Source organism: Ascidia mentula, chromosome 2, assembly GCF_947561715.1.
Source record: "Ascidia mentula chromosome 2, kaAscMent1.1, whole genome shotgun sequence".
Taxonomy (NCBI): Eukaryota; Metazoa; Chordata; class Ascidiacea; order Phlebobranchia; family Ascidiidae; genus Ascidia; species Ascidia mentula.
In genome coordinates, this window is record NC_138567.1 from 3,998,546 (window position 1) to 4,015,143 (window position 16,598).

The 16,598-nt window shown below is 35.0% G+C and overlaps 2 protein-coding genes across 7 annotated transcripts; both read right to left on the reverse strand.

Annotated features, from left to right (window-relative positions):
- Window positions 1-46: 46 nt before the first annotated feature.
- Window positions 47-12,710, reverse strand: LOC145888338 (rab GTPase-binding effector protein 2-like). 6 transcript variants are annotated; one of them, XM_082979065.1, is made up of 20 exons: window positions 12,572-12,710; window positions 12,055-12,195; window positions 11,219-11,355; window positions 10,809-10,875; window positions 10,408-10,607; window positions 9,920-10,054; window positions 9,663-9,710; window positions 7,660-7,795; window positions 7,108-7,277; window positions 6,154-6,233; window positions 5,548-5,756; window positions 4,907-4,971; window positions 4,761-4,841; window positions 4,212-4,427; window positions 3,742-3,879; window positions 3,423-3,548; window positions 3,177-3,302; window positions 2,791-2,895; window positions 2,123-2,239; window positions 47-1,455 (listed from the first exon to the last, which is right to left on the reverse strand). In XM_082979065.1, exons 1-20 carry the CDS (start codon window positions 12,609-12,611, stop codon window positions 1,342-1,344), a joined length of 2,451 nt encoding a protein of 816 aa, XP_082835191.1. In that variant the 5' UTR covers window positions 12,612-12,710; the 3' UTR covers window positions 47-1,341. The 6 variants fall into 6 exon arrangements, with proteins under 6 accessions (XP_082835191.1, XP_082835190.1, XP_082835193.1 ...); XM_082979064.1 differs by having other exon boundaries at window positions 5,548-5,759; XM_082979067.1 differs by lacking the exon at window positions 9,920-10,054 and having other exon boundaries at window positions 5,548-5,759.
- Window positions 12,711-12,812: 102 nt separating this feature from the next.
- LOC145888340 (histone H3.3A) lies at window positions 12,813-14,092 on the reverse strand. The gene has a single exon (XM_082979070.1). It carries the CDS (start codon window positions 14,052-14,054, stop codon window positions 13,644-13,646), a length of 411 nt encoding a protein of 136 aa, XP_082835196.1. The 5' UTR covers window positions 14,055-14,092; the 3' UTR covers window positions 12,813-13,643.
- Between the last annotated feature and the right edge of the window lie 2,506 nt (window positions 14,093-16,598).

A 16,598-nucleotide genomic window follows, 5' to 3' on the forward strand; every position in this document is an offset into this window, starting at 1 on the left:
GAATCTGTGAGTGGTCATAATAAATTCAGTAAATTACTGGACAACATATCGCCGGTACATTTTATTGCGCAAGCAATTGCAAACCATAAAAGCACACACATAAAATCAACTAACTTCAGGTGCAAAAATTTTACATACTTGACACTAAGGGTAAGGGATAAAATATTTTCTGCAGGAGTAACTGGTGCATACCGTTAGTTTGTTGAGCATAATAGCAAGGCATGAAATAACATACATATTTCTTTTTAACACTGAAAAATTTTGGCCATCTTATGTTTTTTAACGGATACATTTAAGTAGTATGCTGCCAATGTTCACTGAGCATTTTTTTCCATTCATTGTGTACCGCATCTTAAAAAACGGTTACTTCCTAAGGATTACTTCTGATGAAATTCACTACAATTGTTTAGCACAAGTAGGGTGATGTCAGTTGTCACAAAAGTAACTCCAAAACATGTTTTTGTCATAATCAGCTTTCAAATCTAAATTATTGCACAAAGAATAATCAAATGGAAATGCTTTTTGCATGAAACAAGTTAATCTTCAACAACCAATGTTAAATTCTTAGCACAACAATTTGCCTAACTGCAGGAAATAGGCAAGGATATATTCGATTGCTGTTGGGTTTCAGATGAACACGTTAACACTCCTAATGACTCAGACTACAGGCAGACAGGACAGTAAGCACAAAACAGTGTGAAGGACAGAATGTTTTAAAACAAAGCATAGACAACAATATTTTTTTTACTTTCAGCACATCACAAACAAACAAAAATTTTAAAAAGAAATATGGCCTCTCTTGTGTAGTTTCATAGATGTTATTGTACCTAAAATAATGTATGAGAAATAAGGTATTGTTGTGCCTGTAGGATGTTATGAACAGTGGTGTGTATGGTTTTTACAAAGTTAAGTTTGAATCGATTCACTTACTTTTGACCATACTTGTGTATATGTAAATTTACTCGGCAATAAATATGATATATGTAAATAAATGTACTAATCTGTCAAAAAAACATGAATTTATAAATTTCCAGTGTTAAATATTTGAAAAAATGCTACCTTAAACCAAGGAAATAGCATTTGTTATACAGTTTCTACAGCAGATGTCTTTATCCAAATTTAACAGTAAATGGTGCTGAATTGGTGCAATCCATAAGCACCAATCATGCAATTCTATAGGATTTAAAACTACAAAAAAATATGGTGCTTGGAAAAATGAATCGACATTCAAAGTGCTAAACCAAGCATACTAACACCCCTAGGCTAACATTAACAATTATTAAAACTTTAAGCAGACAATGCAAAAGGTTTTTTAAGTAATAAATTCTTGCAATTCAGCTATCAATGTTCAGGTCCTGCTGTAGAAGTTGATGCACTGTCTTGCTTTTCTGATTCGGTTGCTTTAGCTTTTAATGAATCTGCCTCCTCTTTTAGTCGAATTTCCTCTAATTGAACCTTAAAGAACAAATGAGCACAACTTAGTCAAGTGTGTTTCACCAAGACACACATGCTTTTAGTTTGTGCATGTGCATGTTACCACAAAAAAGGCTCGAGTTACTGAAACTACATGTAGTTTAAAAATTTAAACTGCAAATAGTAGTGCACAATGTTTTGACCTGTAAGGTTTCATCAGTGCAGCTAATAACACTGCCATCGGCAGCTCAACAATTAGTATGGCTCTTATGCTTTTATACACACAAAAATTTATGCAATATTGCATTAACTATTAAACAATTAAGTATGTAATAAGCTATATCACCCTTGTGACATTAAACTGTACTGTTCAGTATAGGCTTAATGCACCTCATTTATTAGACATAAAACAGAGAAAATTTTAGGTTTGTGTCGATCTAGTGATCAGTGGTTTGTAAGTCACAAAGTTATACCTGGCACCAACCTGTTGTAATAACCAAACTACCACACACATACATGCAGCACAAAAACATGCATGACAACTAAGAAGTCCAAGTGTACAGGGTGGCATTTTATTGTTCTTTTCATTAAAATATGACATATTTACTTGAGTGAACAAATCTTATTTATGGCACGATGTCAGTTACATTTAAACCCATTTAACAATACGGCAAACTAGCTATGGGCACTGTTTGGATGGCGTACACACCTGTAAAGACTGTGACAGCTTAACAAAATCTCGCTGCACAAGTTCACTCGTTTCCAGAGATTCCTGCAATGAACGTTGCTGGTTCTTTGCATCGGCAAGCTTGGCCTCTAGCACCTCCTAGTGGCCATAATCAAAGCATTGGTAAAGCAAAACGACGACAACAATTGTGTGATTATGCACCGTATTGCGGTGGAATTGTTGTACGCATGAAAATATTATTAAATCCCCAATTAATCTGTGACGTTAGTAAATCAAGACATAGTTTTTTTCCAACTTAAGAGCAGTAAAGCATGCAAAGAATTATTGCCATACTAACAAGTAATTGTGTGTCCGACTTCAGGGTGTAAATGGAAAATATTAAACTAAATTCAACAATACAGCGAATTTGTCAAAAAATAACCTACAATTCCATTTATTTCATTGCTACACAAGGCACACATTGGCATCATTTTCTTTTTTGCAAATTTTTTTACCAATTTCACACATGCTTCTAAGCAAATTAATTCTTGTTGCAAATCACACCTGAAATCAAATCACAAAAATACAATTTCTACATTCTGTAAGCCAAAGTTTGAAAAAAAATGGTGCAAGTTCTTAATGAATTTTATTTTTAGAAGTTGATTTAAAATCATTTAAAGGATTGTTTTGAAATGAGTTTCTGCTTCTACCTTTTCAGAAGTTTCGCTTCTTAGTTTGTCTTTCAGACTTTTTATGATTTCTCGCGACTTGCTGCGAATCGATTCCATTGAAAGTTGGTCTTTTTCGACTTGAATCTGCAACAAAAATTAAATGAAAATTATTTAATCCCCGAGTGCCACGTTTTGGTGTATTTTGATGTACACTGTCAATAAATATGTGCAAGTTTGAAATGAGATAAATAAAACTTGGCATTGAAAACCTCTTTTTACTCTGCTTTTATGTGGTTATTATTTTTATTTTTGACTGACACTAAAGTTATCATAATAATCCAAGCATTTCACAATTTTTCAAAGTTTATTTATAACTTAATTCTATATAATTTCCTCAGGTTTATTCACAAAAACCTTTATTGCACCTTTAGTTCCTTGTTGAGATTTGACTCTCGCAACATTCGGTCTTGAAGAGATTGAAGGGAGGTAATTTTTTGACGCGATTCTTCAAGATCGTGCATGAGCGCGGCTTCTATTTGATCTTTTGCTGTCTAAATATTGGAATATCGTTTTATTACAAAAAAGGAAACAATTTTTGTAGTGACTGTAATGAACACTTTGAAATCTTTGTCACATATTATTAATTGAAGAATAAAGGAATAATAAACCACCTTTTCCGCTTGCAGGGAAGATTCCAACAAACTCAATCGATTATTCAAAATCGACTCGTTGTGTGTTTTTTCCACTTGTAGTAACGCAAACGCCTCCTTGTATTTGTCTAAGCTTATGCGTAATCCCTACGCAATAACAAACAATAAAAGTATAACTCTCTCAAAAGTTATGATTTATTTTGGAAAAACTTATATTTGCCAACTTATCAATACATAGTTTAATGAGGATACATGTAAAAATCCAATACAACTTGCACAGGAAGGATTTAGAAAAAAAATTAACAATTATAAATTTAAAAAACTATTTTGGAACATTTACCTCCAAACTTGTAGGATTGCTCGAGTCTCTTTGAATTGAATTTTTACTTCTTGTAAATGATGATTTAATGGCAGTTTGTTCCTTCCTAAGTTTCTCATACCTAACACGAATTCTCTCGTGATCAGTAGCAATTGTGAGCTAAAAAAATTATAATCATTGATTTTAGTTTTATTCGTTTCAGATTTTAATATCCTGACAAAGTAAGAAGTGTTTTTTTTTCTTTTCTTGCATTTACTTTTTCAATGACCATAAATTTTTTTTGTACGTATTAACATTGAACTGAAATTACATGTGGTTAAAAATCTGTTTGAAAAAATGTGTGGCAAAAAAACGATAAGCTAACCAAATTTAATTGAAATTTATAATGGGGTAAAATTATTTGGCTTTCAATCGCTTAATTAGCTCAGAAGGTTAAAGTAAAATTGCACACATAGCAAATAATAGTTAAGGTTTTCTAATGAAAGTGATACCAGTTTTTCGTTGTCTTCTGCCTCCTTGTTTTTTCTGTACACACGATCATCCGTCAACTTGTCTTCAATATCGTGGATTTTTATTTGAAGTTCCTTAATTTGCCTTTGAGCTTCTTTTGAGCTTTGCAACACGGATTCCTCCATATCTTTCCTGTGTTCCTGCTCACTGGCAAGAGACTTTTGCAGCTCAGCAATTTCAACCTCGAGACTTTCATTCTGAAAGATAAAGTTGGTGTTGGAATTACTGCTTAGAATTTCACTCAGGTCAGGAACCATTAGCAAACCATTTATATGCCTTCTTGCACTGAAATAAAAGTTATTCGGAGCCACAAAACCTTAGCTGGTAGGGATTAATTTTACCCACTACTGCACATGTAACCAAATACGTAGCACTGCATGTTTTTGTACTGTATTAAAAGACAAATGTACAGCCGACCATGCCCTACATGGTAAATGTGGAATGTAATATTTACTCTATGGAGCCAGAATAGGGGTGAAAAAAACAAATAAAAAAAGTCTATCAAGCATGGTGGAAATAGGTATATTTACCTTATGTTTTAATGTTTCAATTTCTGTTTCTTTTGCTCGAAGAAGTTTCAAGTGTCGGGTGGGAGATGAAATGTCCTCACCCTGCAGTAAAAAGGGAAAAATTAAACACAATAAACAACAGCAAGAAATATTAAACGAAACCTTACAGGATACTGAACTTTACTTGGAGTCTCCTCATTCCCAACATGGTTTAATGGTGGAGCAGAGTTAACTGTAAACACAAACAAACAAATACAAAAACAAACTATGTTGTTAGCATACATACATATATGATTGTGTAGTGATATTATTTCCAAAGAAACACTGGTCATAGTCAAAAGGCACACAATCATAACTATGAGAAATGCTATGTTTAACTTACATTTAAACAATATTATGTGCATTTCAAAAACGTTTTTAAATTTAAACAATATGGATTTATGTACCGAAATACCAACTTAATTCTCTTGATTTGGCACTCTTGTAAAAAAGACTGACTATTGTATTTAAAAATGCACACTAACTTTTGTGTGTACCTCTCGCTTCATCAGGTGTAAATGTACAGAAATGAAATTGTATGAAGCCAGTGAGTTTAGCAAAAACGAAAATAGAATCATATGTCACTAAAGTCAAAATGCAGATGGTGCATGTGACTTTTTTTTAACCAATCAGTAAATTTATGACATCATTACATATTCGAATGCACCCCAATATCGGCAGTTACAGTTTATTGGAATCCAAACCTTTTCTGTGCTGGTACATTCTTGTACAATAATTAATAAACTTGCATCACAAAATCTTAAAATACCTCTTGGTGGTTGCTGTTCATCATGCAGTGGAATTGATCCAGTCTCAGGGTAGGATGAAACAGAAGATATTGACACGGTGTCGTGAAGCTCAGTGGCAGGTGTGGACGCAGTGTCACGGATCACCGACTGTGGTGTTTCCAGTAAGATTTGGTGGCCTTGAAACGATCCAAACGAGTTGCTGTCAGTCAGAGTTGAGTCAGCGGCATTGCTTCTAAAGACACAGTTTTATAAATTGTTACTGACGCTGCCAGGCATTGTAGCACTTTTTCTTTGTTTATGTGCCACAACATTGTCCACATTGCTGGATTCACATTTCATACCTCCTGATGAAGGCTGCTGCATAACAGCTAAATTGTCGAGAAACGTCGATAAAAATAAAGTTTGACAGAAGAGCAGTATTTAGCAACACAATTTTATTTGAGAGGTTACATATATCTATGATGTGACTGAACATATGTGCCCCCTATCCCCCCTCTGGAATTCCTATCCGTGAATATTTACACTGCTCTAAAACTTGTCCGAAACCTTAAAAACTTGAGAAAACCTGGCTTAACAAAACTGAGTACTAAAGATTATCATGGGCAATTACAAGAAAGATCACCCACCCATTGGTTTTTGAGGCATCAGGTGCATTTGAGTTTCCATGAGTTCTTTGGATCACTTCAAACCCATCATGTGACACAACCTGCATACAAATGTTTAACATTAAGATGCACTCAAATCTACATCATACAATATTTATTGCAAGAAAATGTAAAAGATAATATAGTTATATGTCTACTTAATGAAGGACTTTGGATTTTATTCAAGATATTAAAAAGTTGGCAAATTGGCTGCAAACAGAATAACATTACCAAAGTACATTGTAAACCGTAATAATAATTACATCCACATGACGGAAAGTTATTTTATTAGACTACTCTACCACTATGGAGGTTGACCACAGCCTCAAACATATTCCACACACAAGGGTCATGCATGAAATCAATACTAATCATGCAAAGTACAAACAACAGCACTGCAAATATCACACAAAAATGCATGCAAGAAAAGCCTGAAGCATCTTCAACTTGGAGCAAAAAATGTGTTTTTCGCATGTGCGTTTCCCTAAATCACATGCATCTAATGCGTAATAATACATATATAAAGTAACTAGGTATAGTGTAAGCATTAAATTGCTGACACAATTTCTCCCCCGTAAGGAATACAAATGTCATGTAACATTGTATACTCTTACAGCATACAGCGGCTATTCAGGATACCAGGCAAAAGCCGATTAGACTCAAATGGTTGAACATCTATTCGAACCAGGCAAATTAAGTTAGGCAGCTTCCTGCTCACTCCCTGCCTATACATTTACAATAAAATGGCATTTCCACTATGGCATTGTTATCAAAGCAAAAGCAGCTGTTACCCATAAATAACACGATGGAATCAACAGGTAAGTTAACTTCTGTACTAAGCATACAATGTGGAAAGCCAATTGTTACTAGGTATGCCAAGATACCCTTGCTCCTTAAAAAAACATGAATGAGGTGCTATCATAAACAATAAGTTACCCTTTTCATTTTTTTAAATTGGTTAACATTTTCAGCAGTTAAACAGGCTTTTGCGGCATTTAGTTCATTCATGAGTCTATCCTGTGATATCATAAAGTGCTCGTTTGCACGCCTCCAAGTCTGCTTCAAAATCGAGTGATCCGACTGTTCTTGCTCCAGTGATCGGCAAACTGTGACAAATACAATATTTCAGCAATTAATTTAAGTTTCACACAGCAGCACAATAGTTTCATCCCACAACACATCATGTTGTTTTATTTGAGATTAAGTGGACAAACATAGAAATGCAGGGATTTACTTAATATGTATACCCTAAAACTGTGCTAAAATGCCTGTAAACAATTTGAACAACAGCCAAAAGGCCAGTTTTGACAGTATGATTGGTAACACATAACACATTTAGCATTGGCACGATCTCAGCTGAATCGGTTTGACAAAACATCTCAATGACATTAAAAAGCAAGCTAAGTAGCAACAAAATTTATTTCAATTCAAATATGTGTAATGGGGTTGGCATAAAGAAGGGTTTGGCAAGCTGAAGCTCAAACATACCCTCATGCATTTCATGCTTTAGGATATCATTTTCCCGTTGAAGAACCATCTTTTCTTGAGATAAAACGTCAACGAACTGTTCGAGGTCATTACGTGAAGATTTCTCAGATTGCAAGCAGTAACTTAATTCCTTCACCTGAAAGTACGCATGCTCATTTAAACTATGCAGAATACAAAAAAATAGTAAACTAATCTATGTCAAAAATATTGTGCCACAGTAACTGGCTGGTAAATTACTTCTAAGTCCAACTGCTACCAGTTCGGGACACATATTAATTTGTCAGACAATAATATACAATCTGGCTGGCTCAAAGAGGATTTTTTACAACTAAAAAAGTTTACAACTAAATTCATTGCACTTTTAGCACCGTGAAATAAAACCAATAAACCAAAGCAATTTGTGATACACTTTCAACCTGTGACTAAAATCCATATGTTGATCTAAAGTATTTTATAACTGTAAAGATATTTATATATTAAAGAAATATTTAACAGTGGGAGAGTGTTCATTACGCTTTTGGTACTGTTGAGTAAGCTACACACACACATATTACTTTTATCAAAACACTAAATCTAAACATTGAACTAAAGCTACTAGACAGAAAGCACTTTACTTTTCAATTATAAAATTTCTAAAGCTTGGGCCTTTGCCAGTATACAAGACTTTACATATAATTATATACAGTAATTAGTTATTATGGTCAGTCAGCATTAACAGGATGTTAAACAGACAACTGATAGATGTGTGACAATTTCCAAATATCCGGCTTTTCAGGTTGAAAAATGACGGTCTGTCATATGTAAGCATATCTACATTTTAGGCAGTAACAGTAAAACACTAACACTAATTTGGAAACATCATAGGTGCATAAAAAAGTACGGGTCAGTAACATATTAAATGGATCTTCTTTAGACAGGTAAAAGGTATAAGACCAAAGATCACAATGTGTGTTTGCTTTCAATTAAAATGTTTCATTATTCGCAAACTCAAAATATAACATTTTGCTGAAACAAACTGAATAAAAGCATGGCACTGACTATCGCAGTGGTTTCCAAAGTTAGGTATTAGGTCACAATTCTCCCCAATAACAGGGTGGGGCAAAATGTTGAAGCTAAGCAGAGGTTTCAGACATAATAAACCAAAATGCTTGATCTTTCCATCACTGTTAAAGCATTTCATTTCAAAAGTAACTGGGAATATCAATAGTAACCATTTGATTCTGGTGGGGCTTGAAAAATTTGTAAATGGATCCAGTCTCAAAATTTTTTGAAGACTATAGTTTTATTGGCAAAAAAACGGTATTGACTGTTAATGACTGTGCTATATTCAGTCAAAAAAGCCATCAAAACATTCACTTGCCAATTAATTAAATGCATATAGTATACATCATGTATACAATTAATGAAATGTTTGTTCATGGACCTTTATCAGCAGCACCCAATCAATACCAACCTTAGCCAAAATAAAATAGAACATTCCGTATTATGAAATATTTAACGACAAGCAGAGCAGTTTTATGACAAATTGCTTGGTAACACCATGTCATTATTAACTGCAGTTTAGTTCCTGTTGCCAATTATTTGCGGACAAAAAACAACACCTTGCCTAGTGCAATGAATAGTTCCCTTTACAGGCCAAGTACATTCTACTGACATGTGCACATAAATTAGTTAATGCTATAATACAAGATATTGTAATTGTAACACTTCCTCATTTTTTCACAGAGCACAGATGATTTAATCTATTTCAGTGAAAAACTGATGATGTCTGTGCTGACCAAATGAACTTTTTAAATAACTTCAATCACAATTAAAATTGCTATTTTAACAAATTCATATCCCTGGTACCAAGATATGGCCCAATGGAAACCTAGATTCTGCCACAATTAGGAAAACAGACTTGGTAGTCCTTTTGTTATTCACTTGTTTTGGGTTTTCAGAATGGTTATGTATTCTTACAGTACAAATGATAGTAAATATCCAACCACTTCCAAAAAACAAACCTCATTTAAAGTCTCCTTCAGATCCAAATCCTCTGCTTTGTCCACTTGCTGTGTCAGCGGTTAAGACGAAATTAGACACAACAATTTCACAGATTGTTAAATAATAAAATAAGATTTGCCACATCTAAAATTATACAAACAGGGCATGCGTCTACAACATAACCTTCATTCAACTAATTGTACAACATAGGCCATGCACACACAGCAGGTCAGGGAAATTGGAAATAACTTGATTATCATTTTAGTTGGGTTGTAACCTTGTGATTCACAGTGGAGGCATCTTGCATTTTTTCTATGTTATCTTCTGCCTCTCGAAGTTTGTCTTTAAGGTCGGCAATTTCTTGTTCAAGGGGAAGGACAACTGCCTTAAGGTTTTCTGCTTCACTCTGTGCCTTCAATTAACACAGTAAAGTAACATGCTACATTTCCCGTTCATACCATAACACTATGTATTATGTCTTCACAGGCATATATATGTTTATATATAAAAACATAATGGCCAATTTCTGCAATGGATTTACCCTCCCAAGTTGAAAATTAGTTTTTGCAGATGAAACTCAGTGAAGACTCATGCATAGCACAGGAAAAATCTACATGGTTACAAACATTTCACAGCAATTTAGCATACAGTTCAAACAAGTGCTAAAACTCCTAAGCAAAGCACAAGATAACTAAGATTGAAGTGCAAAAACGTTAATTTTAAATATGGTTTAAGTTTTGAAAGGGTCTTTCTGATTGTATATACCTTTATCATGCTAGTTTCAAGTTCTTGGTCTGCGTGTGTTGCTAGTTCTTTTTCTTTGTCTTGCAATGATTCCTCAGCTTCTGACAACAATTTCTGAAAATATGATTTGTCCGATTCAATCTTTTCTTTTTCCTGTCCCCAACGTCGTCTTTCTTGTTCAAACTGTGCGAGAAGTTCTTGACGTTGATCTTCAAATGTATCTAAACAAACAGCCATATTTTTGCCAAAACAGTACACATATATTCACCCTACAGGCATTGTCAGTTCCCTAATCAAATAGGTTCTATTGTGGTATATCCAATAAATAGCATCTTTCCATTTGTACATCAAAACCATTTAATTGTTGCCGAAAAAGATAAAGGCTACATAACATGCCCACACGTACACAGAAACCACACTACCTTGTAGCACACATTTCAGAGACTCAATTTCTTCCAGATGGTGCTTTTTTAAATCTTCCACAGCTTCCTATTAAAGAAATACATTACCTACCCATGCGAAACACATTTTGCGTAGCACAATAATAAGATAAAAGGTAATCACAATGCATTATTTTATGTGGGTGATGATGGCATTTGCGTGGGTGTTGAATATGTCCAACATGTGTAAATTGCAAAAGTATTAACCAAGCTATTACACAATATATAACACTACACCAAAACTTCTGACAGGAAAGACATACCATTGTGTAATCTTTGTGCAACATATATGACTTGCCATTGCTTTCAATGTAATTACGTAAATATACAAACATAGATAGCACACAGAACATAGTTCCAAAACTATGTCATACAACAAACTGAACATATACCTGTTTTGTGTTTTCTGACACTGATGCAATCATTTTTACATTTTCAATCTCTTCACGTTGTGAGTTTAGAGTGGCTTCCAGTTGACTGATTTGTTTGCTCGCTTCAAACAACTTTGAATTTTGTTCACGAATGGTGTCTACAACACAATATTTGCACAACAGATGTAGACTTTGTGTCAGCATGTGAAACCAAGGTCAAAACCAATCGTAAAAAAAAGATTGTTTGGCAAAATGCAATTGTTATAAGCTTGGTACAAAGTTGCAGAAAGGTATTTTAACTTTTTAAGTTGGACTATTAGTGTGTTATAAATATCAGCCATTAGTAGATATGTGCTGCACCGAATTAAAATATTTGGAAATGGCTCAAAAGTAGGTGTGTTTCAATATTGTCCAAATCTGAACATGGACACTGAATCTGAATTTTGACTGGACATCCCCCAATATTTAACTACAATTTAAACAGTGGTGTTTGCATTTAATCATTGTAGTTGGGATTTATGAATGTTATAAACAAACACAGGAAAATTTGGCACTCAAATAATGATGTTACAATTTAATTATTACAGGAAAAATACAAACAGTACATGTATGAATTGTGTAAGCAGCAGACAGATTGCCACTGTTTCAACCTAAAAGGTCTCATCTGCAGCTTACACAATTCATATTATTGTCTCCACTTTGCTTATCTTAGTACATGTATGATTTATACAAACAAACCATTAAACAAACAGCCTAACCATTAACAAAACATGGTTGATTATTATCATGGGGGAAACCGAAACATACTGGTAATGCTACTCAACCCTTAGTAAATTTTTTTAGGAAAGTTGCCTCACTTTCTTTTGCATAGTAAAGTTCTTTGATCTTGGATCGTTTATATTCAAAATCACTTTCCATTTGCATTTTTTCCTGTTGAAGTTGAGCAAAGCGATTCTCTGCATCAACAAGCTGGCTGCGTAATTGGCTCATCATGTCGTCTATCAAACAATATTTTCTCATAAACTTTGACCAACAAACATTTTTTGTCTTTGTCTCATTTCTTACTCCAATATTCTGCTATTAGTGAAGTTAAACTTCCCCTTTACAACCACCAATCCAATTTGAAATTATTTCCGTATGTGTACATTCAAGCAGGTAACCACAAGGCATCCAGCGTTTCATACTTTTGCCTAATCACATCTACAACATTTGACATCTAATCCCCGTTAAATAATAAAAATATATACTACAAAATTATTATGTCGATTTAATGATTTGATTCGTGGAAAAAAACTGACTGGCTATTCCCGTCACCACTTATGCTATATATATTTATGCGGAAAATATTTGAAAATTGTAGTAATAGATGCTCACCTTGCGTTGGCATTGGTTGAGCATCCATTACGTAAACCATTAAGCTGCTTCTAGGCAAGATGTCCTGTGGTAATGTCTGTATTTATGTCCAACAGCATCAGGTTGGTCAGTAATCCCAAGTTGCACTACTGTGCTGTTTCTTTAGTCCATCTATTAATCCATGTTATGCGTCCGTACAAGAGAACAAAACACAGAGCAGTCACAATTGTTTGCAATGTTGTTTGAAAAGAGCTTAATTACCCTAATTATGTACAACAACAAAACACAAAATCCACATTAAAATTGAGCTTTTGGTATCTGCCTACAAGTCTCCAAATCAAAAAAGGGTGTGACAAAAGATTATTTAATATTTTAAAACTACAGTCCATGTCATAAAACTGTGTCAGAAGAATCATATGTTGATATTCATTTTGTTTAAAACGGATTTACGATTATTTTACCACATTACTGTGCACATTAATCAAACTGGCGTCAAATGAAATCACAAATAGAAAAACACATTTTACAATTTTACCAATTTATCACGTTTGAAATACAATTTAAAATAACATTTGAAACTGGAAACCAATTATTGCGTTCATAATGACATGAAGTACCACAGAATTCAATGCTTTAAAGATACAAATTGTCTGTATAGTTTAACAACCATTGTGAGGAATAGCCTGAGAAATTACAATCAAAGGACTTGACAAAACTCCAAACTTATTAACATATAAAAAATAAAGTCAATGTAAAACAAACAGAGTAAGCTTATGATGTTGACAAGAATTTGCAAACTAAGTTTTCCGTTTAAACTCATTTTCATCCATTTCAATACTTTATAGATAATATTGGTTACACTTGAAATGAGATAATACACCAATCATGAACTGTTACATATTGGTTAAAAATTTTCGCATGTGCAACACAAATTTAGTTGGTATAATAGCCGGTGACTAAAAACACACAATTTCAATGACAGATTACTGAGCTGTACATCTTCTACTCAGACTATGGTATCAATTCACTGTAAAAAAAGTCAACCAGCATATGTACAAAAACATTTTCCTCTTACAACAGTTATCCAATCGCTCTAAGCTCTCTCTCCACGAATTCGGCGCGCCAACTGGATGTCCTTGGGCATGATGGTGACCCTCTTGGCATGGATGGCACACAAGTTGGTGTCTTCAAATAAGCCAACCAAATAGGCTTCACTGGCCTCCTGTAGGGCACCGATAGCCGCACTCTGGAACCGAAGATCTGTCTTGAAATCCTGGGCGATTTCACGAACCAACCTCTGGAATGGCAGCTTTCGGATAAGCAACTCAGTCGACTTCTGATAACGACGAATTTCTCTCAGAGCAACAGTACCCGGACGGTAACGATGTGGTTTCTTGACTCCACCAGTGGATGGCGCACTTTTTCTGGCAGCCTTGGTGGCCAGCTGCTTACGTGGAGCCTTTCCTCCTGTAGACTTACGAGCGGTCTGCTTGGTACGAGCCATTTCAAGACTTGAGGTTTTAATGGAAGCTTAATTAGCTACAATCTAAAACAACAAAAAGGCAATTGTTAATGCCATGTTATTCCAATACTCTGACAATACACAAAATAAACTATCATTTTAAAACGTTTATTTTACACACTAAATACAGCTGCGTATTGGGACAATATACGTTTATCTTATTAGCACCGCATTTTGAAACCAACAGCAATCGATAAAGGGCATTGCGCAAGAACCAGTTCCCCTAAAGCCTATATACCCGCGCTTGCCTTATTGACAATATTAGAAGCGGTATTATATAACTTAGCGAAAACACTTACAAGAGAACCACGTACAAAAAGTACCACAAGCACAAACACTCTTTCTGGTCAACTCTTTCGGTGATTTTTTTCCAGATATAGCACAACAAAAGCACAAAATAAGTCTTAACCACGCGTCTCTATCTGTTTGGCAGTAGAACAATGACTGGCGGCCATCTTGGATTTCGTCACGCTTTGCCAAGAGGAGTTGAGCGCTCCTTACAAAGAAACACAACCCAGACAGACTCCGAAAAAATGGCGGATGACGCAACAAAGTAATATGCGTAGTAAAACGTGTCACGAAAAAGGCAAACGTCAACAGCTATGGCGCAATACTTTTGAGTTTTGACGCCGCAACAGAAACAGGACTCGAGAGCCCACGCTTGACTGCGGGAACTTACTTCGCAGTTTTAACAACTAGAAATCTCATTCAATCGCAACCAACCCTTACTTCTTGCTTTACTGCAATTAAAAGCTATAGTACAGCACGCGCAATTTCCGTTTGCGATATCTACAACATAAGAAACAAACTACAGCTTTCAAAGGCCCTTAACGTAACTTTTATACACTGCAAAAGCGACAAGGAGAAAAAAGATATAAGGCTCCAACACAAAAAAGATAAAAATGTCTGGCTTCAGCACAGGTGCGAGAACCAAACAATCTTTTGTGTCAAGTTTAAGCGAAGGTGTAAGTCCTGCAAAGACATGTTTCACTTATCTGTTGGACGCTTCTTTTTCTTTGTTTTCAAAAAGTGGCTTTCCTTTGTGATTTTCCGCATCACGATGCGACAGAAGTTTCCAAAAGGGTGTTCGCGACGCATTACTGGGATGGTGGTGTCGTTTCTAAATATTGTCGCAAGCTTTTTGTCGTTGAATTTGTGATCAATCGCCTGAATTTTGAGAGGTTTTGCAAAATATTGTTTCATTTTGCCGCATCGTATTTGTGCAAATTTGGATTTTCAGCTGATAAAATGATAAAAACGAGAAAATACAACAAGGCGTTTCAAATGTTATTTGCGATAATTTCCGATACCTCGCAATAATCAAACCAAACCATCTTATTCCAATAACAACTGTAAATATTTGCTTCTTGGCGACGTCGTGGCATTTGTCAAGGAATAATGCTTCATCAGTTTCAGGAAAGTTGCCTATCAAGCAAACATGCAACATTAAAGTGAAGTATAAATGTACAAGACGTCCTTTGTGATATTTAACCTTGAGAGTCGACTCCGGTCAAGACTAATAATGAACGTAGGATAAATTGCCACAAAATACATGCATTTCACAGTTGCCGTCAGATGTCGCTGTAAGCTTGTTGATGGCATCTGGTATTCTTTGTCTCCACCTGGCGAAAAATAAATTATTTGCCTGTTTCTGAACAACGATTTTCGACCAAACAACTTCCAATCGCAAGTTATGTGTACATTTTCAGAATCTTTTACAACGTAAGTATCACAACCATGCATGTTTTTTGTGTTATCTATTGAAATGTGTTTTTTTATTCTTGGGGTTGGGTTTTGGATCTAAGTCACATGCACATAAAATAATTTCCAGGGACACACGGCTTGAGAACAATTAACACTCAAATTAAGCCGCAAACCATTCATCTATCAGACGCACTTTAAGTCAACTGGACATCGGCGGCGAATCATTCCAGAGAAAGTCTTTCGAGTAGGCCATGTATCGATCCACTCGAATCGTTCCCCAAGTAACTACTCTAACGCTAGTGACTTGCAAAGCACTTGGCTTGGGACTCTTGGGCTCATTTCGGGGTGACCAACTGACAGGTCTTTTGTTATTGGCATTCCCAAGTACTGGATCATACGCCCTAGCTATGTGAGTGATTTTGTCTTCCTTTCGTCTCGAGTAGAAAGTTGTTTTTTGATTTTTTTGGGCAGCATGCAGTTGCGTGTCCAGAATAGACAGAGTAAAGATCAGTGCTGTAAGTGAGGTATAACGTTTTGGAACACCGTTTCAAAAGAATTCGACGGCTGGTGTGTCCCAAATAGTTATGAGAAATAGTTACACTTTTGACTTATTTAAGAATTGTCACAAAACACAATGGTAATTTTTTCTTCTGTAAATTCAATCGTTTCGCGGTTAGATTTTTTTTGCTTTCAACCCTGGTGGAGATGTAACTTGAAGTTCGTTTATTGAAACTTAGCTGTCATTTACGTTGTTCCATTTTGTAAAAAAAAACATCCGCCCTACCAAGCCAGTCGTCAAGAGTCGTGTAATTGTACGATAAT